The 26,230-nt window shown below is 34.9% G+C and overlaps 5 protein-coding genes across 5 annotated transcripts; 2 read left to right on the forward strand and 3 right to left on the reverse strand.

The window, feature by feature from the left end:
• Window positions 1-3,060: 3,060 nt before the first annotated feature.
• Window positions 3,061-4,519, reverse strand: Polr3F (RNA polymerase III subunit F). The gene is made up of 4 exons (XM_073960847.1): window positions 4,383-4,519; window positions 3,705-4,101; window positions 3,386-3,637; window positions 3,061-3,323 (listed from the first exon to the last, which is right to left on the reverse strand). The coding sequence occupies exons 2-4, from the start codon at window positions 4,095-4,097 to the stop codon at window positions 3,087-3,089; spliced, it is 882 nt and encodes a 293-aa protein (XP_073816948.1). The 5' UTR covers window positions 4,098-4,101; window positions 4,383-4,519; the 3' UTR covers window positions 3,061-3,086.
• On the forward strand, window positions 4,270-4,989 carry LOC141389402 (uncharacterized). The gene is made up of 2 exons (XM_073960848.1): window positions 4,270-4,461; window positions 4,615-4,989. Exons 1-2 carry the CDS (start codon window positions 4,372-4,374, stop codon window positions 4,987-4,989), a joined length of 465 nt encoding a protein of 154 aa, XP_073816949.1. The 5' UTR covers window positions 4,270-4,371.
• An 18-nt stretch (window positions 4,990-5,007) lies between these two features.
• Rpt2 (26S proteasome regulatory subunit Rpt2) lies at window positions 5,008-6,814 on the reverse strand. The gene is made up of 3 exons (XM_073960845.1): window positions 6,530-6,814; window positions 5,497-6,468; window positions 5,008-5,429 (listed from the first exon to the last, which is right to left on the reverse strand). Exons 1-3 carry the CDS (start codon window positions 6,530-6,532, stop codon window positions 5,085-5,087), a joined length of 1,320 nt encoding a protein of 439 aa, XP_073816946.1. The 5' UTR covers window positions 6,533-6,814; the 3' UTR covers window positions 5,008-5,084.
• A 4,406-nt stretch (window positions 6,815-11,220) lies between these two features.
• Srp14 (signal recognition particle 14) lies at window positions 11,221-12,656 on the forward strand. Its single transcript, XM_073960849.1, has 4 exons — window positions 11,221-11,305; window positions 11,366-11,438; window positions 12,238-12,338; window positions 12,407-12,656. Exons 1-4 carry the CDS (start codon window positions 11,282-11,284, stop codon window positions 12,536-12,538), a joined length of 330 nt encoding a protein of 109 aa, XP_073816950.1. The 5' UTR covers window positions 11,221-11,281; the 3' UTR covers window positions 12,539-12,656.
• Dcr-1 (Endoribonuclease Dcr-1) lies at window positions 12,635-25,165 on the reverse strand. The gene is made up of 9 exons (XM_073960843.1): window positions 24,353-25,165; window positions 21,940-24,280; window positions 20,539-21,075; window positions 18,861-20,253; window positions 17,451-18,799; window positions 17,247-17,379; window positions 13,371-14,008; window positions 13,068-13,309; window positions 12,635-13,009 (listed from the first exon to the last, which is right to left on the reverse strand). Exons 1-9 carry the CDS (start codon window positions 24,967-24,969, stop codon window positions 12,844-12,846), a joined length of 7,416 nt encoding a protein of 2,471 aa, XP_073816944.1. The 5' UTR covers window positions 24,970-25,165; the 3' UTR covers window positions 12,635-12,843.
• Between the last annotated feature and the right edge of the window lie 1,065 nt (window positions 25,166-26,230).

Raw genomic sequence — 26,230 nt, forward strand, 5'->3', positions numbered from 1 at the left:
AACTAGGCGTTTACACCAGACAGTTTGTCTTCAAATACAACTCTGATTTACTAACACATACATACATTTGTCGTTTGTCTCTCAGCTGTCCATCATTTTTTCACAGACAGTAATGCCAAGTTTACACTTGCGCTCCAAAATCGATTGGATTTCACGAAATCCTGAAATACACCCCGGTGTTTACACTTATTTTTTGTTGATTTCAAACATATGACAATGATCAAGGTAGATGCATATGCGCAGCTGATTGAACATGAATTTTCAAAACAAGTTGTTGTAAATTGAATTAAACATCAAAAATATTCGACAATACAGAACTTTACAACTTTATTTTTAAAAAAATTATCGTAAAATGATCTATCTATCATATCAATTGTGTATAGTACCAAAAAATAAAAAAATAAATAATGATTTTATAGTTGAGACATCATAATAATAAATTTTGATAGATAAAAGTTGTGCTCAGAACCTACAAATATTAGTACATGCAGTAGTTGTCCCGTTTAATGCTAAAAATGCATTCCCGTACTCCGAAATCTAGCAAGACTTGCACTTCTCTTTAAACAAAAATAGCGCCGAATAACACCCTCTGCTCCTGTTTTCTGCCATACAATTTTGGCCTATTAGAAACTAGCAGCAAGCATATTCATATGTTCATTGGTATCTAATATTATAGCTGATACGTTTATTTTGACATTTTTGCTGGAGTTTTTGCAATTTTCGTCATTTCCCGTTTCCGTATTATTAGGAAATTTGTATGGGAGAAAAATGTTGTACAATTAGGTCTATTTTTTAAAATTACCATTAAAAAAGTACGGGAACACAATGAAAAATATTTTTCACGTTGTTTACAAATTTTGATACTAAAATTTGTTGTTTCAGCAATTCGCACATCTACCTTGTTTATTGTGATACGTGAAAAGTGTTGCAACTTTTGGTACTTTTTTAGGCAAAAGCAAGGTTGTATATCATGTGTACTGTGATTTCGATGTTGATTTCGCTGAAATCACGAAATGAGATGATTTCATTTTTGTATGCGAAATCATGATAAATTTTGCATGATTCCGCGCGAAATCACGAATCGCCTTCGAAATCACGAAAAGACGCCGAATGTAAACCAAACATAAGGAAGACAAATTTTTGACATATTTGTGAAAAAGGAGTGAGATGATAATTGAAATGTGTTGAAAACAAAAGAACATGAACAAAAACAAGATATGAGAACGGAAAACAAAAATAAATCGATGATTTTCATTCAAAATTTTACAACTGTTTTTGCAGTTGTCGGGACGCCTACGTAACACAGGCAAGTTGTGGGATTTTGACAATCAATACATGAAGTCAACTGTCCTGTCATTTGTAAACCCAGGGTAAGTAATTGTACCATGATTATGATGCATATACCGAATTGCTACAACAAAGCAACTTTTTTTGTAATGTAAAATGTCAAATTTTGTAAACAAGGCGAACAATAAAACAATTCGTCTCGGCATATGCACTTGACGGCAAATTTAACCAATCAGAACATGGTACAATAAGAAAGGTAGATGCATCGGCGAATTGCTACAACAAAGCAACTTTTTTTGTAATGTAAACTGTAGAGTTGTGCAAATTGAACTAAATTGAACTACCTAGTTCACAATCTAGTTCAATGGACACCGGTCGTTTCTTTGAACAAAATGCGTATACTTATTATTTCACGTTAGTTTGTATGATGTTACTCATACGTTTTTGAACTAGGACAGTGAACTAGGTCGTTCAATTACCCAATTCTAGTAAACTGTCAAAATTTTCGCCAAATGGTCTCTTGTTGTCTCTTTTTATCGCTTGTGTTTGTCTATATAAGTGTAGACATGCTATCTCTTTCTTACCGAATCATATGGTTTTTGTTTTGATTTTTCATGGCGAATTCCTAGTTTTTTGACGTTTTAGATTCGATCAGCTGGGCTGAGGCATCTACCTTTCTAATTGTACCATGAATCAGAACGTAGAATAACTGAATCATATGGTTTTTCTTTTGACGTTTAAGTCTTTGTTTTGGTACTGAACTAGTTCACAAATGGTATGTTCCTTTACTTTTGAAAATGGTAAAACTGGCAAAAGTAGCAAAAGTTGTAATCTACTTCCATATGAATTGTATGGTGTCTGAAGTAAAGGAACGCTTTTTGAGTAAAAAGTTGTAAAACTTGAAGATTCTTGCACGTAAAGGAACAGAGCTTATATTTAACATCTCTACTTGACAATAACTAAAAATTTGGGCATATCTTTCCTTTACCGATGGTATTCAGAAAAATACGAAAAAATTACCAAAATTATCATTGGATTATAAAATTTTTCATTTCACATTTTCATAGAAACAGAATTGAGCCCTTGATGTATTTTTTTTATTAGTAAATCAGAGTTGTATTTGCAGACAGTCTGTCTTGTATAAACGCCAAGTTGCGAATAATCGAGGTCCGAATGTATTTAAAATCCAAATTGTTGGTTGTACCAATTCGATTGGTAGAATTCTATGCTCTATTTCCTTGACACTAAAGTTCTGCTATTTTTAATCGAAAGGGGTACGCGCAATTGAGAAGTATCATCACAGTTTGTATGAGAGCTGTTTATTAATTGCAAAGTCCGTGTTTAGACACACGGGAAAGTAAATTCAGTTTTTAGGCAATAGGGGGTAGGAAAGAGTATTGAGGAGCTCTTTCCTCTCCGCTCTCTCCCAAAAACTCAATTTACTTTCCCGAGAAATTTGTGTGTCTAAACACAGACAAAGGAACCATGGCACAATAAACCAGGTAGTGGCATCGTAAAATTTTGAATATGTTATGTCAAAACTTTCTTTATGTTGTTGGGGAAATTACAACAAAAATATTTTTTATAAAGGAATTTGACTTTTCATATTTGATCAGCTGGTGTGGTACCACTACCTGGTAGTTCTGCCATGAAAGGAACATAGCTATAATTACCCACAATATAAATTATGAAATATTTATCAATTCCGGTCCTATAAACCGTGAAATCGAATAATCGGTAATGCCCCGCCATATCAATGAACTCGATGATCGATTCTATTGTAATATCCCTTTTTTATTTCAATCTAGCCATTCTTTCATGTATTGACATTTTGTTGGCGTTACATCTCCACATGTTGAACAATTCTTAATAACTGGACATATGCCACAAGGCATTTGGACCAAACCAGGTGGGGCCAAGGGAGAATTTATAGATCTATATACATAACTGCCATCAGGCATTAAAATTCTCTCAGCATTGCCATCATAAACCACAGTTTTCAAAATTGTCTCCAAGTCATCTTCATCTAAGTTGACCTATAATAAAAAAGGATACAAGTTATTGAGTATAGATACAAATTTACTACCTTTTTCTTTACCTTACTAATACCCAAATCCGATATGAATTTATGAACTTCTTTGACAGTGCAACAAGAAAGCTGTTTAAAGGCTAGTGGTCCTTCTCGTTTCTTCTCGGCATTATCACGTTTCATTTGTAAAAATCTCAAACATTGCTGATTTAAAACATCAACAAATTCAGCTTCAAAATCTTGATCTTGATACCAAGCTCCGCCTGTTACCGACCGATCCGGTTCGAGATTGTACAGCATATAGACTTTCTTTTTGCTGGCCTATAAATGAAATGGTGTAGATGTAGTTGAAAGCTTAAATACTGAAGCATGATTGTGTAGTACTTACATTAACAGATTTCACTGCTTTTATCAATTTCTTTGTCTCCAAATTTTTTAAAATTTTGTTAAGTTGTGTCATATTTAAATTCGATTGAATTCTTATATCACGAATCCATATACCCTTACTGCCACCTTCTTCAATAATACCATATACAATTTTCTCTTCATTATCAGCATCTTTGGGTAAAGCGCTCTTTTTTGGATCCTTAGCCCTATAGAATAATTTGTCTCCTTTTTTCAAGATTTCTATGGAGCCTTGTTTGAGCAACTTATTAAGACCTTCTACTCTGACTGCAGCTGTAATATCTGGCAGACTTTTTTCCAAATCTTCATTATTAGCACCAGCCGGTATTCCTTGGATTACGGCCAAAATTTGATGAGATATATCGTCACCCGACATAGTGCTATAATAAATATTCAATTTTTTTTTTTTAGTTGTGATTGATATTGTAATAAATTATTTTAAATGATAATCCATTTTGGGTAACCGCCCCGTATATTTTTCGATCTACAGATCACTGGCACTACGGATTCTTATTATCTAAGACATAAACCACCACCTCGGCTTGATGTCAAAAACATATGGTAAACAAAACCATACAAAGAACAACACACACGCGAAAATAAACATACCACATATCGCAATAAACAATTCAAAGAAAAATCACGAAAAAATGTCACTTACCGATAGTGATGAGGAACCCAGAGATATCGAGGATGTGGAGGAAAACTACTTCCAACAAATTAAAAACAAGGCAGCTAAGGTATTTGTTAAAAAAGAGCCGGCCCGAGACACAACACGTTTCGGAAACAGACGATGACTATGAACTGAATACAGGGTTGCCAATGTCAACTAAAATATTACAAAAATGTGGAAAACAATTGGGTTTATTCTAGTTTCTGTTTTTTCTTTTTAGATTGGGTTTGCAGACGGAGTGGCAGATGGCAGGGATAGTGTATTTCAAAAAGGATTTGATCTCGGTTATAAAGATGGACTTCGCACAAGCTTCGAAATTGAGAAATTTCGTCACTTCTTTAAAAACATAAACGAGGAAAAGTTTCATGCAGATGATTGCCTATTAAATGAAAAGGATAAATTTGAAAAATTTAATATTAAAGAATCCAACTCTTCCGATCATTTCCAATACAACAACCATAAAGAAAAAACCCTGGCTTTCATTTCACAAAAACAAAATGAGTATATGGACAGAGTCATCGACGAATATCAACAAAATTTGCCAAGTGCCACAGCCTTATTGAAGAGCCAAGCAGAAAATACAAATTCTATTTAGAATTCATGTTTCATTTAATTTTTCTTTTTTAATTAAAAATTTTAGGATTATTTAGTACATGTAAATTATATTTTGTATGATTTCTACTTCGACATTTATAAATAAAGTCCCTCCGGGGTACCCTCCTTTTTGCGATACAAGACACTTTCTTTCGACTTCTTAAAATCTTCATTTGTTACTTTCATACGTCTCTCACGCAAGGCCATTAAACCAGCCTCTGTGCAAATGGCTTTGATATCGGCACCCGATAGGTCATCCTTAGCCATAATCAATTCGCTTAAGTTGACATCTTCGGCCAGAGTCATGCGTGAAGTGTGAATATTGAAAATGCGACGTTTGGTTTTTTCATCTGGCAGGGGGAATTCAATTTTACGATCAATACGACCAGGACGAATAAGAGCAGGATCCAAAGTCTCAATTCTATTGGTAGCCATAATGACCTAGAGTACAAAGAAATATGGAGGTAAATAACCTATTTCATAAATATATTTCCCTGTAATCACCTACCTTTACATCACCTCTTGAGTCAAAACCATCCAATTGATTCAAGAGTTCCAACATAGTTCTCTGGATTTCTCTCTCACCGCCCGAATTGGAATCGTAACGTTTTGTGCCCACAGCATCAATTTCATCAATGAACACAATGGAAGGAGCATGTTCCTCTGCAACACGGAAAAGTTCACGAACCAGTTTGGGACCATCACCCAAATATTTTTGAATCAACTCCGAACCAACGACACGTAAGAAAGTAGCCGATGTTTGATTGGCCACAGCCTTGGCCAGCAATGTTTTACCCGTACCTGGAGGACCATATAGAATTACACCTTTTGGTGGTTTAATACCCATTTCTTCATAATATTCTGGATGTGTTAGTGGCAACTCAACAGACTCTTTGATTTCCTGAATTTGAGTATCGAGGCCACCAATATCCGCATATGTTTCTTGAGGTGCCTTTTCCAATTTCATAACTGTAACCATGGGATCTGTATCATCACTAAGAACGCCGACCACAGCATGGACTTTGTGATTTAATAGTACAGAGCAACCAGGCTCCAATTGATCCTTATCCACAAATGACAAAATGCTGACATAGTGTTCCGAACCTACACTAGTGGATACAATTGCATGATTATCATCGATAATCTCTTCCAAATTTCCCACAGACATAGGTGTTCCTCGCAAGTCATCTACCTTGGAACGTTCTTCTTCATTCTTTTCATCTTGAGGCTTTAGCCTCTCTTGATTGCGTATAAACTCATCCTCCATCATAAGATAATCCTTGATGCGCTCCAACTTTAACAATTTCAACCTACATCTTGTGTGTGGAGTAACCTGTGGCAATTTCATTGCAGCATCTGGACCCTTTGAGCGCTTCTTCTTCTTACCTACTCGGGTAGGAATTGGAGGTTCGTATTTCTTCTTTTTGTCTTTATCATCTTTTTTGTCTCCCGAGCCGCCTTGAGACGATTGATTTTGTCCCTGTATTAATTAATTATAGCAATATTAGTTGATAAATACATTGTCTTTCTGATTAGCTTACCATGATTTAGCGTTAATATATTTAATAAATGATTTATTTGTTATACAAATAATTTAACTTGCTTCTGCTTGCAAATTTCGGCTTCTCTTTTCTGCACTGTTTTCACTAGTCATTGCTAGTGATCACAAAATCGAAATTCGTTTGGCATATTATTGGTTATCGATAGAGTTATCGTTGAATATTGAGAAAAAGCAAGAGAGATTCACATCATTGAATTTGTGTACAACTGGATGAACAAAGGTGAAGCGCTCGGCACATACGATGCGTTGAGCGTCGCGGTACAACAACCACTTGAAAAAAGTGTAAGTGATGCCAAGTTTTTTGAAAAACAACAATGTGGCTCATGGTACAATAATACAGGTAGCATTATCAAGCCATCTGATGGTAACATATGGTCTGTTCCCGAACTGCAAGAATCTACTATTTTTTACTATTTTCTCCGATAACATAAAGGAAAAAATGTTATCGTAGTAAAAAATAGTAGCTTCTTGCAGGTTCTGGAACAGAGCAATTATGTGTCAATTGCATTCAATTGATGTCAAATTATGACATCTTATGTTACCAACAATTGCCGATGCGGCTACCAGTGTATTTGTACCATGATGTGGCTGACACATTAAAGTTAAACATACGCTCTGTTCCAGAACCTGCAAGAAGCTACTATTTTTTACTACGATAACATTTTTTCCCTTATGTCATGTTCACACGAGCGTTTCAATTACGTAGTTCGCCTGTCGAACGACGTACACGAATTAACCCGTTTCCACGACACCATTCGTAATTAACAGAAACATAAACAAAATTTCCTTCATTTTCGTTTCCTTGTTTTCACGAAAATTTGAACAGAAAACACATAAAATATACATTAAAAGAATAGGAAAAGCAATAGACTTTCCTTCAAATGTATCTTCTATATTAACCTACACACATTTCATTCATTTTGTCCATAAATTCTGAATAATTTTGTGTTTTCAATATATTTTTATATGTTTCTATTTTCAAAATTAAAGAGAGAGAGACATGTCAAAACAATGTTTGTGTATACAGACTAGTCAGTTATTTGTTTCCTTTTTGTTTCTATTTTTTACGCGATTTTGAACTAATGGACAAGAAGTGTGAATTAAGAACGAAACACAACCATCTTCCTTCTGCATCTACATAAGATGTTTAGTTCATTAATTTTCATTCATTTTTTCCTTTTTTCTAAAAATTTTTGTATTTTCAACAAATTTTTCAATTTTGAATTTAGACATGTCATAATTAATTTTTTCGATAAATTCTCTCATTTGTTAGAGATGGGACATATTTTATCGTCGTTCAGAGAGTATTTCTAATCGAACAACGTAGAAAAATCGTCGTTCGTTCATAGAATTTTGTGTGGGGAAATAAGTAATTTATTCGTAGTTATGGATCGAACAACGAATAGAGAACGAACAACGTACCGTGGAAACGGGCTATTATGTTATCGGAAAAAATAGTAGAAAATGGTAGATTCTTGCAGTTCTGGAACAGACCAATATTAACAAATGTTTTATCGCCTCTATAATACCCCGTTTATATATAACCGGATTTAACAAACCGACTGGGTTTTAAATGTCAATTCCATTGCTTATATTTCAAACAAATCCTCATAAAGAAGGTTAACCCTGCAAAAAGCTCTAATATAAACAGCATATAAGAGGTGTTTTAGTCTGCGGTACGTCGTTCCGACTTGGAGGAGGTTAAGGCGAGAACACATTGGATTTTTGTTGCTTATTTTTTTTCGCCTCGCTTCAAAGCGCGAAAGTGAAATTGTCTTGTTTTTAATAGGACAGACCACAACGAAGCGAGGCTTCGGGGCATTTCAGATAAATTCTAAAAGTAAATCTACCAAATATGGTTATTGCAAAATATTGAGGCGGAAAATACAGAAGATGCACAAAGTAATATAGACTCATAAGCAAATTCTTTGTCTTTTAGGAAAATACACGAACGCTTAAAAATTCCTTTTTTAATTTTTTCGCGTTAATTGTTATTTTTCATTCAAACAATTTTACGCATACTATGATTTTCAGAAGTCAAAAATCATATAGATAAAAACACATCCACTTTGGCAGCCAAACTGCCAAAGTGAATCTAAAAACGCATCCTTTACCAACAATATAGCTCGAAGTATATCAAGAAAACGGATACTCGACGGTATCGCTCTTCCTCCCTTTATAATGAACATACTTTATCTTTAAATAAATAACGATTGTTGTTGTTATGATGCATATCACTCATTTCAGCAGCCGCTCAAATCATTTTGAAAGCTTGCAGCGTTAAGCGAAAATCATAACCCCGAAATACTACAAAATACGTAAAAAGCGTGTAGGCATGTAAAATGGGCATGGATGTTGCACAGAAATGCAGCCCAATATACACAAACGTTTATATCATGGTACAATAAATGATAGGTAGGTCAGGTATGAAAATCGCCGAAAAACACAACCCTGTAGCCATGGCTTAAAACGTCAAATGGCATGCAGCAATAATAAAGGTAGATGTATCTGCAAGTAAAATATAAAAATCACTAGCTATGCTGCAGAATATTTAAGGCCTGCGTACATAAGCTGCTTTGCCTGATTGCCTTGCTTTGCTGCTTCAATAAAAAATAAAAGAACAAAGAAGGCCGACCCAATTTCCAACTGATGGCAACCCAGTTCAATATTTCGTCTTTATTCTATTATTTTTATTACGTCAGAAATGAAGCAGGAAAGCAAGGCAATCAGGCAGAGCGGCTTATGTACGCAGGCCTTTAGTCTGTTTTAGTACTGCTAGAAAAGACTTCCAAAAATAGCAAAGGTTATACCCAAACTTACGACAGTGAAAACAAAAATGTCATTCGCTTCTATTATCTTCTACTTGACAAGTTTGGCTGATCAAACATCAAGATTGCGGGCATCTGCTTTGCATATACGTTGACATTGCAGCATGGCAGAACTACCAGGTAGTGGTATCACACCAGCTGATCGAATATGAAAAGTCAAATCCCTTTATAAAAAAATATTTTTTTTGTAATTTCCCCAACAACATAAAGAAAGTTTTGACATAACATATTCAAAATTTTACGATGCCACTACCTGGGTAATTGTGCCATGCATTGCAGCTAGAATTTTTACAATATTTGTAGTTTTTCCGTTCCCGTACTTTTAGAACAAATTTCAATTATAATGAATATTTTACAAATCGTTATTTCGCAAGTATCACTATTAACCAATTTAATTTTGCCAATGCTAATAGAATTTTTTGTCCTTGTTCTCAATTTTAAAGTAATATCTTATAGTGAAGTTTTTGTTGGGAAAATTCACCGATGTATCTACCTTTATTATTGTATAATGTCAACAACAGTAAGAAATGTCAACCCTGCTTTTGACAGAAGAAGCCATAAAAAGAAAAAAATTGTAATCAGCTGTTAGCTGTGGCCTACCTATGAATTATTCTACCATGGTTTATATAATGTACATGCATATGTTGACAATTTGCATGTAGACAACAATATTCCCCATTTTAGTCTAATGCTAAGTTTACATTTACGAAATCCATTCGATTTCAACTGTCAAATCCATAGGTTAAACGTCAAATGAAATCCAATGGATTTCAGATAAGATTTCATTTGACATTTGAGCTATGGAATTGACATATTAACAAATATTGTACCGCCTCCATAAGCTGTGTTTAAGTTTGCGGCATTTCGTTCGGACCTGGAGGAGGTAACATGTCAATGATATGAAGGAGTCTTTATGGCAAATAGTTTTTTTTTCTAATGAATAAATTTGTTCTTCAAAAAATATATATCCCTAATATACATCGAACATAGAAATAAATGTATAAAATGCCGTATGGAATTTGACACTAACATTACAGCCCAGTTCAGTCAGCTGGGTATTGCTGCTACAAATAATTTTCCTTTGCAATGAATTGTATTTCATGTTTTGTTGGGCTTTTGTTTTTAAAATACAAAACACACAAACATACAAACAATAACGTTCTGTCAAAGTTAAACTTTTTCAACTTACGCTCGACCTATTTCGGTAGTTCTCATAAGAATACATATGTTCTACTTTTTTAACCACACACGCCCTGGGTATACGTCCGTATATAGGTATGGGCCTTACGTAAAGGACATTGGTGTCCAAAATAAATGAGAGAGAATTGATGGAAAAGTAATGTCCCTTTGTTAAATAACGGCCGACATAGCTCTCATTTGAATTCGTTATTTTCTGTTGTTACGACAACGTGCCGGCATTGACATCAGCTTTGTTCCTTTACTTTTTTAATGGTAAGAGTGGTAAAAGAGAAAAGTGTCAAAATTGCTCTCTCATGAACATTTTACCAGAAAAGTAAAGGAACGGAAATATGGTAGATCTGGCAGCAATGTCAAAAGAAACATTTTGTCAGCGTTCGACTGATCAGTTCTGCCGTTTTTTAACTGCAGAAATTTTGCTGGTAGCCTGTGGTAGAAGAGAAAGCCATTTTCGCTCTCTCTCCTTTCTCACTCTCTTCAAAATTGCTCCCAGTTTTGCCACTTTTCGGGGATAAGGAACGCTTTGCAGGTTAAAAATGGTAACAAATGGTAAAAATGGTAACCTCAGGTAAGTAAAGGAACACAGCTATCAATGGTAAAGGAACAAAGCTATAATTTGCAGTATGTGATCATCCCTATTGTATTTAATTTGTTGTTTTGACGTTTAATTTTCTTTTGTCAAATCTAACCTGCCAACTCAACGTAGAATGGTTTTGCTTGATAATTCATCGGTAATTTATTATTTTAATTTTTAAATAAATATTTATGAACTAATTGTTTATTTATTTTAGTTTATACTTCGGCTGGAGAAGCTGGCCTCTTCAGCGAAGGCAGACTCTTCATTTACCGTCACATTTAAACGCTGTAAGTAACAAGTATAAACTTCTTGTTGTTTTCTTGAGTGAAATTTGCATCATGAAAGTACTTAATTCCAGTACTTACTACTTCTCAATTCTCAAAACTATCCTGCGCAGGATATTATTTCTAATATTCATTCTATATTGAATGTTTCTACAATGTTTATGTCTGTCATCCACTGTCACTGCGGTACATTATTTGGAAGGACGATATAAACATTTATAACATTGATACGTGCCCAGTTTTCACTGCGGTACATTATTTGGAAGGACGATTTAAACATTTATAGTTCAAAGATCGTGAAAACAAAAAATTGAGTATTTTTATTATTATTATATTATTATTATCCTCTAAACTGAGCTTTTTTGTATAAGTTCAGTATATTTCCTTGGATCACCAAGATATCTTCGACATGTGCTTGGGAGGAGGAGGTCCGCTGATGAGGTAAAGATTCACTTTTCATAGCACAATTCCGACATCGACCGCCATATCGCGTAACATGTCTGAAAGGATTTCTTATCTTCTCCCCAATTACTGGCCTGAAGAAACGTTGTTTCCGATATCTGCGTAGAACTGCGTTTCTGGGACAGATTAGATTTTTTGTAGATCACTTGAGTTAATTGAGCAATCACAAGTTTGTATTGAATAAGTGGAATGTATTTAGCGAAGTCCTACCCTCACATCGTATACTACCTGGTTTTTTAGATTTTTTGGGCACAAATTATATCTGCATATTTAAAATACCAAAAACAACAAAAAATAAAGCTTTCTGAAAAAAGATCGATGGAATTATCCTTTTTTTCAGATAATGGCCATGATAGGCCAAAACCACGCGAAGGAAAACCTGCACTACCAGAACCCGAAGAGTATATGTGTCTTATGAGGGCTCAATCAAAATCGAAAAAGGTATTTCAATAAAAAAAATTCTTACTTATTTTTTTTTATTAAAAATTTCCTTACGATTTCATTTATAGATTTCCACCGTGGTTAAACATGAAGATGTACCTAAAATGATGACCATGTATGCACAATTTATGAAAAGTAATATGGACGGTTTGAAACGTGTTAAGAAGGTCAAAAGTAAAGCTAAAGCTGCCAAGGGATAAAGTTTTGAACATTTCCTAAATTCCCAAATATTGCTTAACTTTAAACAAAAATTTAGCATTTAATGGTAATTTTTCTACAATACATGAACTTGTGGGTTCGTTTAAAACAACAACAAAATTGAATTTTATTATAAATATGTAAAAAAAACAATTTTTATGGTTTTATTGAAATATTTATAGATGATGTAGCACACATAATAAGATGCAACTGTAATTATGATGATTTGTTATACAATCTAACTACACAATGATCCACAATTTGTTTATAGACTAATTTAAAAATGGAAAAATGTAAACGAACATTTTTAACGTTTTTCGCTTAAACCTATTTTCTTTAATTGACGTAAAGCACATTTAGCAGCTGTGCATTTGGCAATGCGATAATTTCTTCCAATACCGCGATAAGTGCCTTTACAAAATACTTCCACTGTGACACGTACACGACGACCGTCTGCTAATTTTTCGGGTTTACTGAAATTATAAAAAATCGTTTTTAGGGGTTATTAATTTTTAAATTATTTTTAATTACCCAAATTTAGCTGTTTCAGGTTCCAATTCAAGAAGTTCACGAATGGGCGATTTTGGCACAGAATTACTGAATTGCTCTATTTCGGGGCGCATCATGTTGTAATAGACACGCCATACCGCATCCAGCGACATATTTGAATCTAAGAAAATAGCACCTGCCACTGATTCAAACACATCGCCCAATGCTTTTGGTACTTCAACATCTTCGGCATCATCACATTCCTCCTCCGACAATAGATAATACTGCAACAAACATGATATCCAATCAATTTGAATTTCAAAAATTTTGAAATCCAAAACTCACCTCTTCACTGATGCTGTGACCATTTTCAGTTTGTATTCTTACAAATCGATCTATAACTTCATTCAAACCAGGCGATAAATGGCGAAAATATTTATGAAAACCATGTCTCACAGCCAATGAAGCAAATATTGTGTTATTGACTAAAGCCGAACGTAAATCAGTCAATGCTCCTGGTGAATGTTGCCGAGGATCTTCATATAAATGTCTTGTTATAAGATAATCCAATACAGCATCTCCCAAAAATTCCAAACGTTGATAGCAGTCGGTTAAACGATTGGGTGTATATGAAGCATGAGTCATGGCTTGTAATAAATATGAACGATCACGAAATTTATAACCTAAACTTTGTTCAAATTCTTCGTAACCTTGCAGCAGGGCGTCCAGCGCCTCTTCAGCATTTGGTGTATAGTGTAATAAAGGTGATTTTGGTGGTGACCAGGAACCATAGACGGTGATCATATTATCGGAATCAGGTAGAGTACTTCCCGGAATTCGTGACACACTTGGATCATATGGTATACGTTCGTAAGGAATAACTCTTATGCCTAGCCATGCCATAAAGAGTAAAGCACCCCTGAGACCACATTCAATGAGATAGGCTCCTATCAGGGCTTCAACACAATCGGCAACAGATTTATCTGCATAAAATATACACATTTGTTTTTAGCTTTCCTATTCTTGGGATGTTTGTTCTATGGTCTAAAAAGGATGTTCTATCTGTGGGCCTATTCTGTTACTTTTTAACGAAAGTTTATGCTGTTCGATAAATTCACGGATTGATGTAGACACGGAGACTTTTCAAATTCTTCAGGAGAAAATCTGCGCTAGACCCAATACCTCAGCTAGTAAGTAAAAACTCCATAACCATAAAAACTTTCTTCTCGTCTTTAAAGATGCTTTCAAATAGTCACATTTATTAAGATAGCCTTCCGTTGGTCCCCTCAAGTCTTTAAAAAACCCCCATTCGTTTATTAAGACTTCCTCAGCTGTTCTATAAAAGATCATCTCAGCTTGCAAAGGCCTTGTTTAGGTGTTTAACAAAAACGACCCTCAGATAGTCTTCTTGTCCTGTGTAAAGAATTCTTTTGCTCGTCTAAACCTTTTTTAAATGTAATTCGAAAGATTTTACCTGTAATTCGAGAATTTCATTTCTAATTCGTATTATTCCATTTGTAATTCGAATTATTCCATTTTCAATTCGAATTATTCAATTTGAAATTCGAATAATTCCATTTGAAATTCAAATAATTCCATTTGAAATTCGAAACATTTTACTTAAAAAAAACGAATGCAAAAAAAAATTGTAATTTTTTCATTTCGAATTACAAATGGAATAATTCGAATTTCAAATGTAATAATTCGAATTCGAAGATAGTCTTCTGTTGGTTCCCTCAACTCTTTATAAAAATCCAAATTCGTTTACTAAGACTTCCTCAGATGTGTTATAAAGGCTCGCCTCAGCTTATTGCAAAGGCATTGTTCAAGCCTTTAACAAAAAAAAAAAAAAAAAAATGAATTATAATGAATTTTAAGACTATTAAATTTAATGTATTGTTAGTTTTAATCTTTTGGAGTAGTGTATGTTTTGTAGCTTTTGGAACCGCTCTTGGCCCTATGGGCTAGGTTCCCATTTATGAAAAAATAAATTGAAATTAAATTAAAAAAAAACCACCCTCAGATCGCCTTCTTGTCTCGTGTAAAGAATCTTTTTGCTCGTCTACACTTTTTTCAAATCAAATTCGAAAGATTTTGCTTGAAATTGAGAATTTCATTTCTAATTCGAATTATTAAGTTTGAAATTCGAATAATTCCATTTGAAATTCGAAACATTTATCTTGTAATTCGAAAAACCAAATATAAGGGCGAAACCTATAGCTCCGCGTGTTGCGTGTGCTTTCAAAAATACAAAAACAAATTATATATATTTGTTGTTGTTTTCAATTTGAAATACATGTATTTTGTTTTTGTATTTTTGAACGCACACGCAACACGCAGAGCTATAGGTTTCGCCCTTAAACGAATACAAATAAAAATGTTGTAATTTTTTCATTTCGAATTATAAATGGAAAAATTCGGATTTCAAATGTAATGATTCGAATTACAAATGGAATATTTGGAATTACTAAATGGAATTTAATGAATTACAAATGAAATTCTCGAATTATTGTGTATATACAAAAGGTGTATATACATACTTTGGCTTTTGCTCGTGTTGCTGTTGCTTGGCCAAAACGACTCCGTATTGCTCGTCCATAAAGATTCGCCTACGAAGATTTCCTACTTCTCGAAGGACTCGTCTATAAAGAATTACTTTCGCTAAAGGCTCCTTTCGGCCCGCTATAAAGCATATATGAACAAGATGAGCACTCGTCTTTACGTTTTCGTACGATTAACCATACAAATTCTCCCTTCGTGTTCGTCATTGCTATAAAGACTCCTTTCGGCCTGCTCTAAAGACTCCTTCGCACCGTCTATAAAGACTCTTTTTGGCTCGACTATAATGACTCGCTTCGGTTTTCTACAAAAGCTCCCTCTTGATCATGTATATTACGACTCTTTTACAAAAACTCCCTTCAACTCGTCCATAAAAATTCCCTTCAACTCGTCTATAAAGACTCTCTTCGGCTCGTCTTATAGGCATTCCCTTCGGGTCGTCTACAAAGACTCCCTTCAGCTCGTCTATAAAGATTCCCTTCAGCTCGTCTATAAAGACTCCCTTCAGCTCGTCTATAAAGACTCCCTTCAGCTCGTCTATAAAGACTCCCTTCTGTTCGTCTACAAATACTCCCCTCTGCTCGCCTATAAAGACTGCCTCCCATTACACAACAGGGTTGCTATAAATACTCCTTTTTGCTCTTATACATATAAAGACTCCCTGCAGAAATGACTCTCTTCATGTAAATTTTTGTGAAGTGCACTCACATGGATTTTAAAATAATCACCCTTATTACGGTTGGCGTAGTCGTAGACGTTCAAGTGACGTAGACGTTGTCGTAGGCGTAGACGTTGGCGTAGTCGTAAGATACATTTTTATATGATGAAAAATTATATACAACGACATTTTTGTCTTTTAAAGCATTTTGTATCCTTAAAAAATCGAAAGAAATACATTTGTAAATCCCAGAACGCATTTCTTGGTTTAAATACAACATTTATTTTTTTTGATACGACAAATCGGTATTACGTATGGCGTAACACGACAAATTGGTATTACGTATGGCGTTGAAATACGAGGAAAGAGTCGTGACCGATTTTGTAAACGACAGCATATAAAAATAAAAACAAATTAATTTCAAAAGAATTTTTTGGCAATAATTATTAAAATATATTGGAAAATAACTATAATAAATACAAATATTACTACTTTGATTCATTTGCATAAGATAAATTTCGTGTCTTTATCAGATGACAAACTTTCTATTGAAAATCTGTTAGAGTCCTCATATAACGATTGATGCAATGTAAATTTCTTAGTTCTTGCTCAAAAGATGATTTCAAACAAATAGTTTTACAATTAAAAAATATATATTTTTTAAATTTTGTATGAGAAAAAAATTGTCGTTGTCGTAAATGTTACGTGGTACCAAAAAATATCCCTACGACAACGACTACGCCAACCACCACAAAAACGTCTACGCCAAACACTTATTTTGATTGTAAAAACTATAGGGTTAGTTTTTCTTCTGAATTAAAAGTTTAAAAATGATCTACTAATAATTCTAATTATGTTTGTTACAAAAAGAATTCTTTAAAAATTGAAATTTTTGCTTTTTTGTTCAAAAACATACATAATACCAATTAGACGTTACGACACGTCAGCTTGCAATTTTGGATACGACAACGCCAACCGTAATAAGGGTGAATAAACCACATTACCTGGAATACTATGTTGTGATACTAAATTGTAGGGTATAAAACAAGAAAATTCATATGGCATGTGACTTCGATCGTCCCACTCTCTTTCCAATTTGTTACCACTGCCAGCTGTATCACTCATATCATCAGAATCCTAAAATAAAAATCCACACACATACATATAGAAACACAAATACATCTTTATAATTTACTTTTCACATTTACCGTAAAATTACAACGCCATTCATCGGCTTTTGTTCGAACAAGTTCACATATCTCGGCATTGGTTAGATTCTTAATGCTCACCAAATCGACCAGACTCCAGTAATGGGGAGGAATTTTAGCTTCTATTAGGGCCTTTTCCAATTCCTTGGGTACATAATAACAAGGTGGCAGCCAATTATCGCTGGGTTCAAATTTAGTGGCAATCATATATTCACCCAATTTTTTGCGTCTACCCAAACGGTATAGATTTAAATTGGCCACTTGTTTTGAACGTAAATGACTTAGTTTTCCCTCGTGTACATTTTCATAGGTTATGTACAAATACGTAGTGATGGCATACTTTAAAAATGAATCACCTATAGTTTCCAATCTTTCCAAGTTGATGCCATCATTTGCATTGGACATGGTTAGGGCTTGTAAAATGATGCTTGGACTTGGACCGGGGTGGGTTGTTAAATCAGGTTGATAATCGAAACTGAAAGTGGGTACAGAGTGGTTCGCCGCCATACCTAACAAATTACTTTCCTTGTCATTGTCTTTGGCAATTTCCTTTGGGGTATACTCTTTGCCTTGAATCTCAAAATTCAATGTAATTTGTTTTGAGCCATTTTCATTACCCATATGAAGATTGACTGCATCATTGAAACAATCAAACAAATCCCCACATCCTTCAATTGTAAAAGTCTCATTGGGATTTTCTTTTATCCATTGCAAATTGAGAGCATGTAAAGTTTCCATGGAGAGAACATATTTCAAAGTGCCTTCACTTAATATATTTTGCAAATCCATTTCTCTCACATACGGTAATAGTTTTTTAAATGTATCCAAACATAACTCTATTGTTTTGGAATCCGAAGCATGATCGTTGGATTTCTTGTGTAATAGTTTTATAGATTGATTATACTCCACCAACATACCAGATTGATGTATTTCTTGGACAAAACCTTGTGTAGATTTCTTAAAATCTTCTATAGATTTTTGAAGTTTTTCGGCATTCTGTTCTTTGATATCAGCAAAATTGTAGCCAACTTGTAGGTTTTTGGTTTCCTGATAGTCACGTTCATTGGCTTTTGTCTCTTGAATTATGGAAAGTTGTTTATTCAATTTTTCAATATCTTGTTCGGTTTCAATTGTCTCTGCTTCATTTTTGGAGTTTAAAACAATATCATCCATATCCATATAATCGTCATCTTCCATTTCTACGTCACTGGCAAAACTAGACCCGCCGTATGAGTCATCGGAGTCGTAATATTTAAATTGAGATGATTCCTTCTTTTTTTCTGTTTCGATATCTTCGTCTAGTGAAACGTCTTTAAATGTGGGCGATGTTGCCCTGGTAGCTTTGCCACCTGAAATAATAGGATTTTTAGGAATTAAGAAGATGTCACACTATTTTCTGAAGCAACTTACATAATTTAATTGTTGGTGGCAGAATCCCATCCAATAGCTCATCATATTCCTCATCGTCGGTATCTGCACATTGTGTCTGATGATCTAAATTAACTGCCATATCATTTGACCATGTACCAATTTCCACAAAACCTCCACCTTCTTCTCTTAGCTTACGTTCGGCATCTTGAACAATTTCATTTATAGTTTTATCTTCATTGGAATCGTTTTGAAACAAGGGATCATCTTCGAGAATGGCTTGGGATTTGCACGACTGTGAATCCTCTTTGTTGGCACCTTTTTTCCCGTTACTTTCATCTTCGGTGGCTTGTTGTGCCTTTGTTGCTTTGGACTTCTTCAACACATCACTAAGACTCCAACCAAAATCCAACATGGGCCATTCTTTATCGTCTGACAGTTCGGGCTTACCCAAACCAATATCATTTACCACCTTTTTACGTATATCGTCAGCCAACAACAAACCATTGATACGATATAGAATACATGGCAAACATACAGCCGTTCGCCACAAGGAAGCCGGGAATGGATGTACAGTACAAAGCTCTGGCACCAAAATTTGTTTCAATTCTAAATTTTCCCGTTTTGCCCTTTTGGTTGCTTCTGAACTTGTGGGTAGAGCCACTCCCTTGCGATTTACATAACGAGGCGTCAGAAAGTTCAAACGAGCACTTGTATGATCTACATCCAGCAGAGGTTGTTTGGGATGTATTTTCAAACCATATTTTAAATAATAATAATGTCGAAAGGTGTGATATTTCATACTGGGAAATATACTAAGTGGTGATAGTTGATGGCAAATTTCAGCCACATAGAAGTAATGTGGTTGATCTTGATTCCGATACCAAGGCATAACGACAGCATCTTTAAATTTCTCTGCCGAGAACTCGGTTGCATGCCTCACCTCCTCTGGTACAGGTGTTGGCATCATATTAGCATTACGTTCTATTAAATCCAAAAATTTCCAATCAATTTCTTTGGAATTATTTCCATCAGCAGTCGTCTTAACCGTGGGCACAATGAATATACAATTTTCTGTTGATTCTGGATCGAAAAGCATTAAAAACTTTTTTAAACGTAATACTTTGGTGAACGTGTAATTGATGAACGTATTTATGGATGAAATATTCTCTTCAGTCAATACAATGCGTTGGGGATGTAGTATCAATGAGACCTTTACCTCTCCGGATCGTGTGAATATTGGAAAGGAACTAACTTTGGGTATTTTTTTAAGCGTCAATATGCCAAAACCTTGCACGGCGTCTTCTGGTGGATAGATTTTTCTTCCTCTGGTGTTTTGCTCTTCTGGTATGGGACATTGTAACGTGAGATCCAATAAATATAAATAACACTCAACGCCAGGCGTTGGTCGGCAATCACAAAATTCGGAGGCTATCTGAAAAAATATGGAGGGCGAAAGTTCAATGAATTTTCGGTTTCTTTTCAGTTGCTATTAGTGTTCCAATGGGTGGATGTGGTCACTGGTTACGGAATTCAGACGGTACCAATGGACCTCTCTCAATTATTGGACTTGGATTTTTCCACAGGATAATGAAGGATAGCAGATATTGCATTGACAAAATCTAGTTATTTTTATGTGTGGGAAAAATATTTGCCTCCCCATTAAGATGGCAAATTTTAAATCTCGTGTAAATATTATCCAAAAATAACTATGACTTACCCTTTTATAATAATACTGCCTTCTCTTTGTAGTACCCGGTCGGGGTTCGGTATTTTCTTGTACAATCTTCTCATCTTGTTCCTCCAATTCGAAATTTTCCCAATCTGGTTCCAAAGGTCTAAATCCTTCTTTCCCGATTGGTTGTAAATTATTATCCAACTCACCGGAAGAATGCAGCGCAATACAAGCTTGTAGGGCTGTCATGCGTCTTGCCAAGACATGAGTGGGCATTGGCAGACCAATAATATCATATTTAAGAGGAGAATTAATTGGTAATCGTAGTGTATATTGATACATGGTGGTGCCATTTCGATTGGTATGGGCGCAACGCCATAATGGAGTTAGTTTAGTAAATGTATCACTTGGTAATTTGGCACAATACTTATTCACTAAAGCTATGGAATTACTGAGATCGACATAGGCTCCCGTTAATAACTGAGCCAATGGTTTATATGGTTTAATACAATTATTGAAAATATCAGCTTCTTTGTGTTCCGTTTCGGCAGGTTCAATGTTTGCACATCTTTGCAAAAGCATCTGAAAAAATAGGTATAATAAAAAATGGGTATTAATGCGAGAATTTTTTGGAATCCGTTTTATTTAGGTGCACCACAAGGATTGCTCTGACATTAACTATATATAACATTAACTATAGTATAAATTTTTGAATGATTTATTTTATAAATTTTTGAATGTTTTGTAGCTTTTGGAATCGCTCTTGGTCCTATGGGCTAGGTTCCCATTTATGAAAATAAATTGAAATTGAAAGTGGCAGACCTGATAGAAATATTACGATATGCATAATCGGCTAATTAGAGACAATTGGATATGGTTAGATCGATACCAAGGGTTCGAAAACGGATTTCTCATAAGTGCGTGTTGAAACATTGAATGCCCTTATATCATGAAGTAAGGATTTCCTCAAGAGACAAATATTGTATCGTATAATTTAGGACTACATGAACTAACTGTTGACATTAACAAAACTATCTTAGACCAAATATCTGCACATTTATGTTGCGCTTAGCGAATACATTTTGATCATATTTTAACATAAACAGATATTTGAAAAGTGTCTACACCTTTTCCAGATCTAATTTGAATAATTTTAGCTGTAATTCGAAAATTCCATTTGTGATAGGAACAGCTCAATTTTTATACGAAAATTCCATTTGTAATTCGAATTATTCCGTTTCTAATTCCAATTTTTCTATTTGTGATTCGAATTATTCCATTTGTTTCGAATTACATCTGAAAAAGGTGTTGTGCAGACCTCTATCTCTCTTTGGATTGTCTCTAGTGAACCATACATGGAATGTCTGTGGAAGCAATCACATGTGGAGAGATACATATCGCTAATCTTCTATTCATCAGTGATATGTATCCCTCGTGATAAATTACCTTTTCAATTTCTCTATATTCGGCCATTTGTTTTACAGTATCCTCTGTTGTTTTCTTCATGTTTTGAAATTTGATTGATTCCGTTGCATCACTTGATATATTTGAGATATCTTCAACATTTCGGTCCTGCAGTAAACACTTGAAATATTTTTGTTCTTTTTGTTGTACTTTACACTTTTTTTCGTTGCCATTGTTTTCAAATATTTCTGCCGCATCATTATTTTCGGCGGAATTTTCATTCGAAACTTGCTGAGCTTCATTTTTCATAAAGATTTCCTTTGAAACTTTGTCTTTGTTGACATGAATGGGCGATTTACTCCCCTCCTCTTTATTTCCAATTGCTGAGTTTTCATTTTTAGACACTTCATCGATGATTTCGTTTAAATCAAAGACTTTATAATCCTCAGAAGAGCTTTTTATTGTTTCATTTTTAGTCTTCTTCTCATCATCATTAACTTTAGGGGCTTCCTCAAACTCTATTTGATCTTTATTTTCATTAACATTATCTTTCTCTTTAGTTGTTGGTATTACATCAAGTATACTATTTAAATCGAATACTTTATAATCTTCATGGGTCTCTATCACAGATTTATTAAAATTTATGCTATGATCAGAAGAATGCGATGAAGATACGGAATCATTCTTCTCCTCTTTAATACAATTTAAAACCTTTTCTTGCAAAATGTTACTTTCGTAACTTTGTTCTTTTGCTTTGGAAGCATTTGTTTTTGATAGATCGCTTGTGTTTTCCACATTACTTGCCTCAGCATCTTTTATAGCCAATGGCTCATCTTGAATTTCCTTGAGAACAATATCACTACATTTAGTTGTCTGCTTCGAAGGATGTTTGTTTGTAATTACTTCGGGGTTTAAAATTTTAATAGTGCCTTTGCTTGAGCCGTAAACAAACTTTTGTTTCGTTGAAATTCCATTGATTTTCTTTTCTTCCCCATCATCTTCTTTATCGGATTTTTCTGAATCCGTAAGACAATTGTCTTGATCTTCAGATAAGGTACACAATAATTTATGACTTTGATCGGTCAACTGTTCATTGGTAGCCTCCAAATTGTGTGTTTCCTTCGATATATCTGAAGCAACCAAAACAACATGATATGCTGGTACAGCTCTGGCCCTACCTTTACATTGGACATAACTACGATAGGTGGTGGGTGGATCCCAACGTACCACTAAATTACATTTTGGCACATCTATGCCTTCCTCCAATACCGATGTACCTATCAAAACATTACAGTCATGCATACGAAAACGTTTTAACACCTCCTCTTGGCGACGGTGTTCTGCTTCGGCCTCTTTTGGTTCGGTTATTGGATCGGCAACACGATCTGTTGTAAATTGACACTTAATAAATTTTAAATCAGGATCATGTCTACTCATTTCGGCTAAAAGTTCAAAGAGTACCCTAGCTGTATAATTGGTATTACAAAATATAATTGAACACAATGTGTCGGAACCATCATTGTGATCACGATTATGCCGACGAAACGGTCTTCTTTTTGGGCGATTATGATGTGTGGCTGAGTGATGATGACGATTGTTTATGGAAGTGGATTTTTTAATATCTTCAGTCTTTTTTAAAGTGGCGTTATTGTTAGGCGTCTTATTCTCACAGTCTCCCGCAATGTGCTGTGCGTTTTCAGCATTTAATTTGGCTTGAAATTCTGGTTTTATAATTGAGTCTAGATTCTCGACTATGGATCTACTTTCCAATTGTTGCTTTTCGACAGCTTGTTCAACGCTGTGGCATTTGGTCTCCAATATACGTGATAACTTTTGAAAATCCATTTGATCTAATTCATTGCTTATTCTTTTTATGGTATCATTCTTACTTGTTGTGTCATCGGGTTTAAAGAGACGTAACACTTCCAATAATCTAAGAACCTTTGGGCTGGAATGTTTTTCCACACATTCTTTGTGATTGTTTTTAAATTTACGAAAGTTTTGTTCACATATAGCATGAACTTCCAACAAGGCTGTATTTACCAAACATAAGAGAATATAGTGGCGTTCATGGGGTGTTTTTATTTTTTGTTTCTCTATACGTTGATACATGTTAAACGCCACACGATCTGCTGACCATGGTCCCATTTCCATTAATACTTGCACCATGGTCTCAAGAAATTCGAGCGGTTCCTTCTTAGGGTCGGGAATGTCTTTTAGTTCTTCGATAAATTCGTCGGTACAATATATTTCAAACGGGTCGTAACGATGATCCTTTAGAAAAGCTTTGCGCGTAAGTAGCACATCTTGAAGTATATAACATAACTCATCTTGTTTATATGGAGCACATTGGACAATGTATTCAAAGGGTTTGGCACAATATCTGGAAAGAGAAAGGATATTTTTCACTTACATACATATATGTTCCTTAATCATGATAAATTTCACAGCTTACCTCAAAACAGTTACAATATCACTTGCTGTTTCCGTTTTACACTTCACTGTTTCCTCTAGAGCATTAAGCATTGCAGACAGCTCCGCCAAATCACATCCTGCACTATGTAAGGGTCCTGCCAGGCCCAAAACTTTTGGCATTTCATGTATCTTAGCGATTTTATAAAAACTCCTAAAAATTTCCCGAATATCTGCATAAACCTTATCTTGATGACAATCATCCAACACCAGCAAATAGACCTTACTAAGCTTGAGAACTCCTTCACGCAGCAAATGTAGACATGTTTTTGGTTGCAAAATGTAAACATTAAAACCTTGTGGCAAATCATCGAAGACAGTACTCGGCTCTTGATACACTCTTAAATCTGTCAGGTGTTGCAGCATTGTAAACATTGATGGTGCCTTATTGGAACTAAGATATATGGCGATTTTATTATCCATCAGACGTTGTTGGCGCCCCATTTCTTGCAACAACTTTAATGCTATGAATTCTTTTGATGATTTATGGCCCAAACAAATCATTGTGTTGCGCTCAAAAGCCGTAGCCAAAAGTTCCACTTGATAGTCGCGTGGGCTAAAAACTGCTGTATGCAGATTATCACACCAATGAAAAGACATGGTGGATAGGATTCTTGGCAGGATTGGATTATTATTAGGGAAAGTACACACTTATAAAAAATACTCGGCGATAGACTGTGCAAATTCTTTATCAGTGAAATGTGACACTTGAAACAGAAGTAAACAAAAAAGTTTGCAAATCTGAGAACTCGCTGATTTGACACATCTGAGAAATTTAGGATTGCCAATGTTTCTTGAAATACAATTGATATGTGGGATTTTTACAATTATCAATTGTGTGTGTGCTCGTCAACATTAGCTCTGTGAGCATCCCTGTCACGATTTAATGGAAATGCTTCGGAGCAACTGGAGTTTAGCCGCTCATCCCATTTTTTTTTTTTAATTTACAGTTTTTTTTTAATTGGCCGGCCTTCGGCCGGCGATTTAAGACTTTCTCCTATGGACAGGAGCAAATCTAGGGCAAGGGAACACAATTTTTTTCTAATTTAAAAATTTTCTCTCATTAAGTGGCTTTTTACAAGGGAATTTTTGGAACTTCAAATGCCCATATCTCGGGAAGTATATACTTCCCAAAAAAATTATGTGTACATTCGTGATCAGGGAAGTGAAATCTACTTGTAAAAAAAATTTCATCAAAATCGGAGCTGAGCGGCTAAACTCCAGTTAAGCCAATGCTTCTTCCATCCGGGCACGTCAGGAGAGATCTTCATGATCTAGAGAAAGGTCCAAAGGTATAAAAGAGAACCTTTAAACCAACGAGCCTAATAGGCAGGCTTGGATAGAATTCACACTGATATGGTTGCGCAGGCAGTACAGAGATACAGTGTGAATGCCGTACTTGGAGGCCACCCCCATCCATCGCAGCAGAATCTGGATACAGAGGAACCTGATAACTGGAATATTACACAAACGAACACATTTGCGTTGCTACAATAACAACAACTACTTTTGCCGGTTTTGCCATTTTCAAAAGTAATGGGCCAAATACATATGTTCCGTTGTGTGACGCGTTGCGCATTGAAAACAACAACCACATAGAAATGTGTAAGTGATGCCAAGTTTGTTCTTGAAGTTTTCATGTGGTTGTTGTAACGCAGCGCTCAACGAGCCGTATGTGCAGCGGCCTTAAAGGTAAAGACCAATTAGAGTAATTTCATGAAAGAAATTTAATCGAAATACAAACTAGAAGAATTGTATGATATTTATATTTTATGAATTTCTCATTCTCTTCGCACCTTAAAGCGTTCGGCACATACGGTGCGTTGAGCGTTGCGTTACAACAACCACATGAAAAAAGTGG

The sequence above is a fragment of the Musca autumnalis genome, unplaced genomic scaffold (assembly GCF_047663935.1).
Source record: "Musca autumnalis isolate F117 unplaced genomic scaffold, ASM4766393v1 scaffold_1, whole genome shotgun sequence".
NCBI classification, from domain to species: domain Eukaryota; kingdom Metazoa; phylum Arthropoda; class Insecta; order Diptera; family Muscidae; genus Musca; species Musca autumnalis.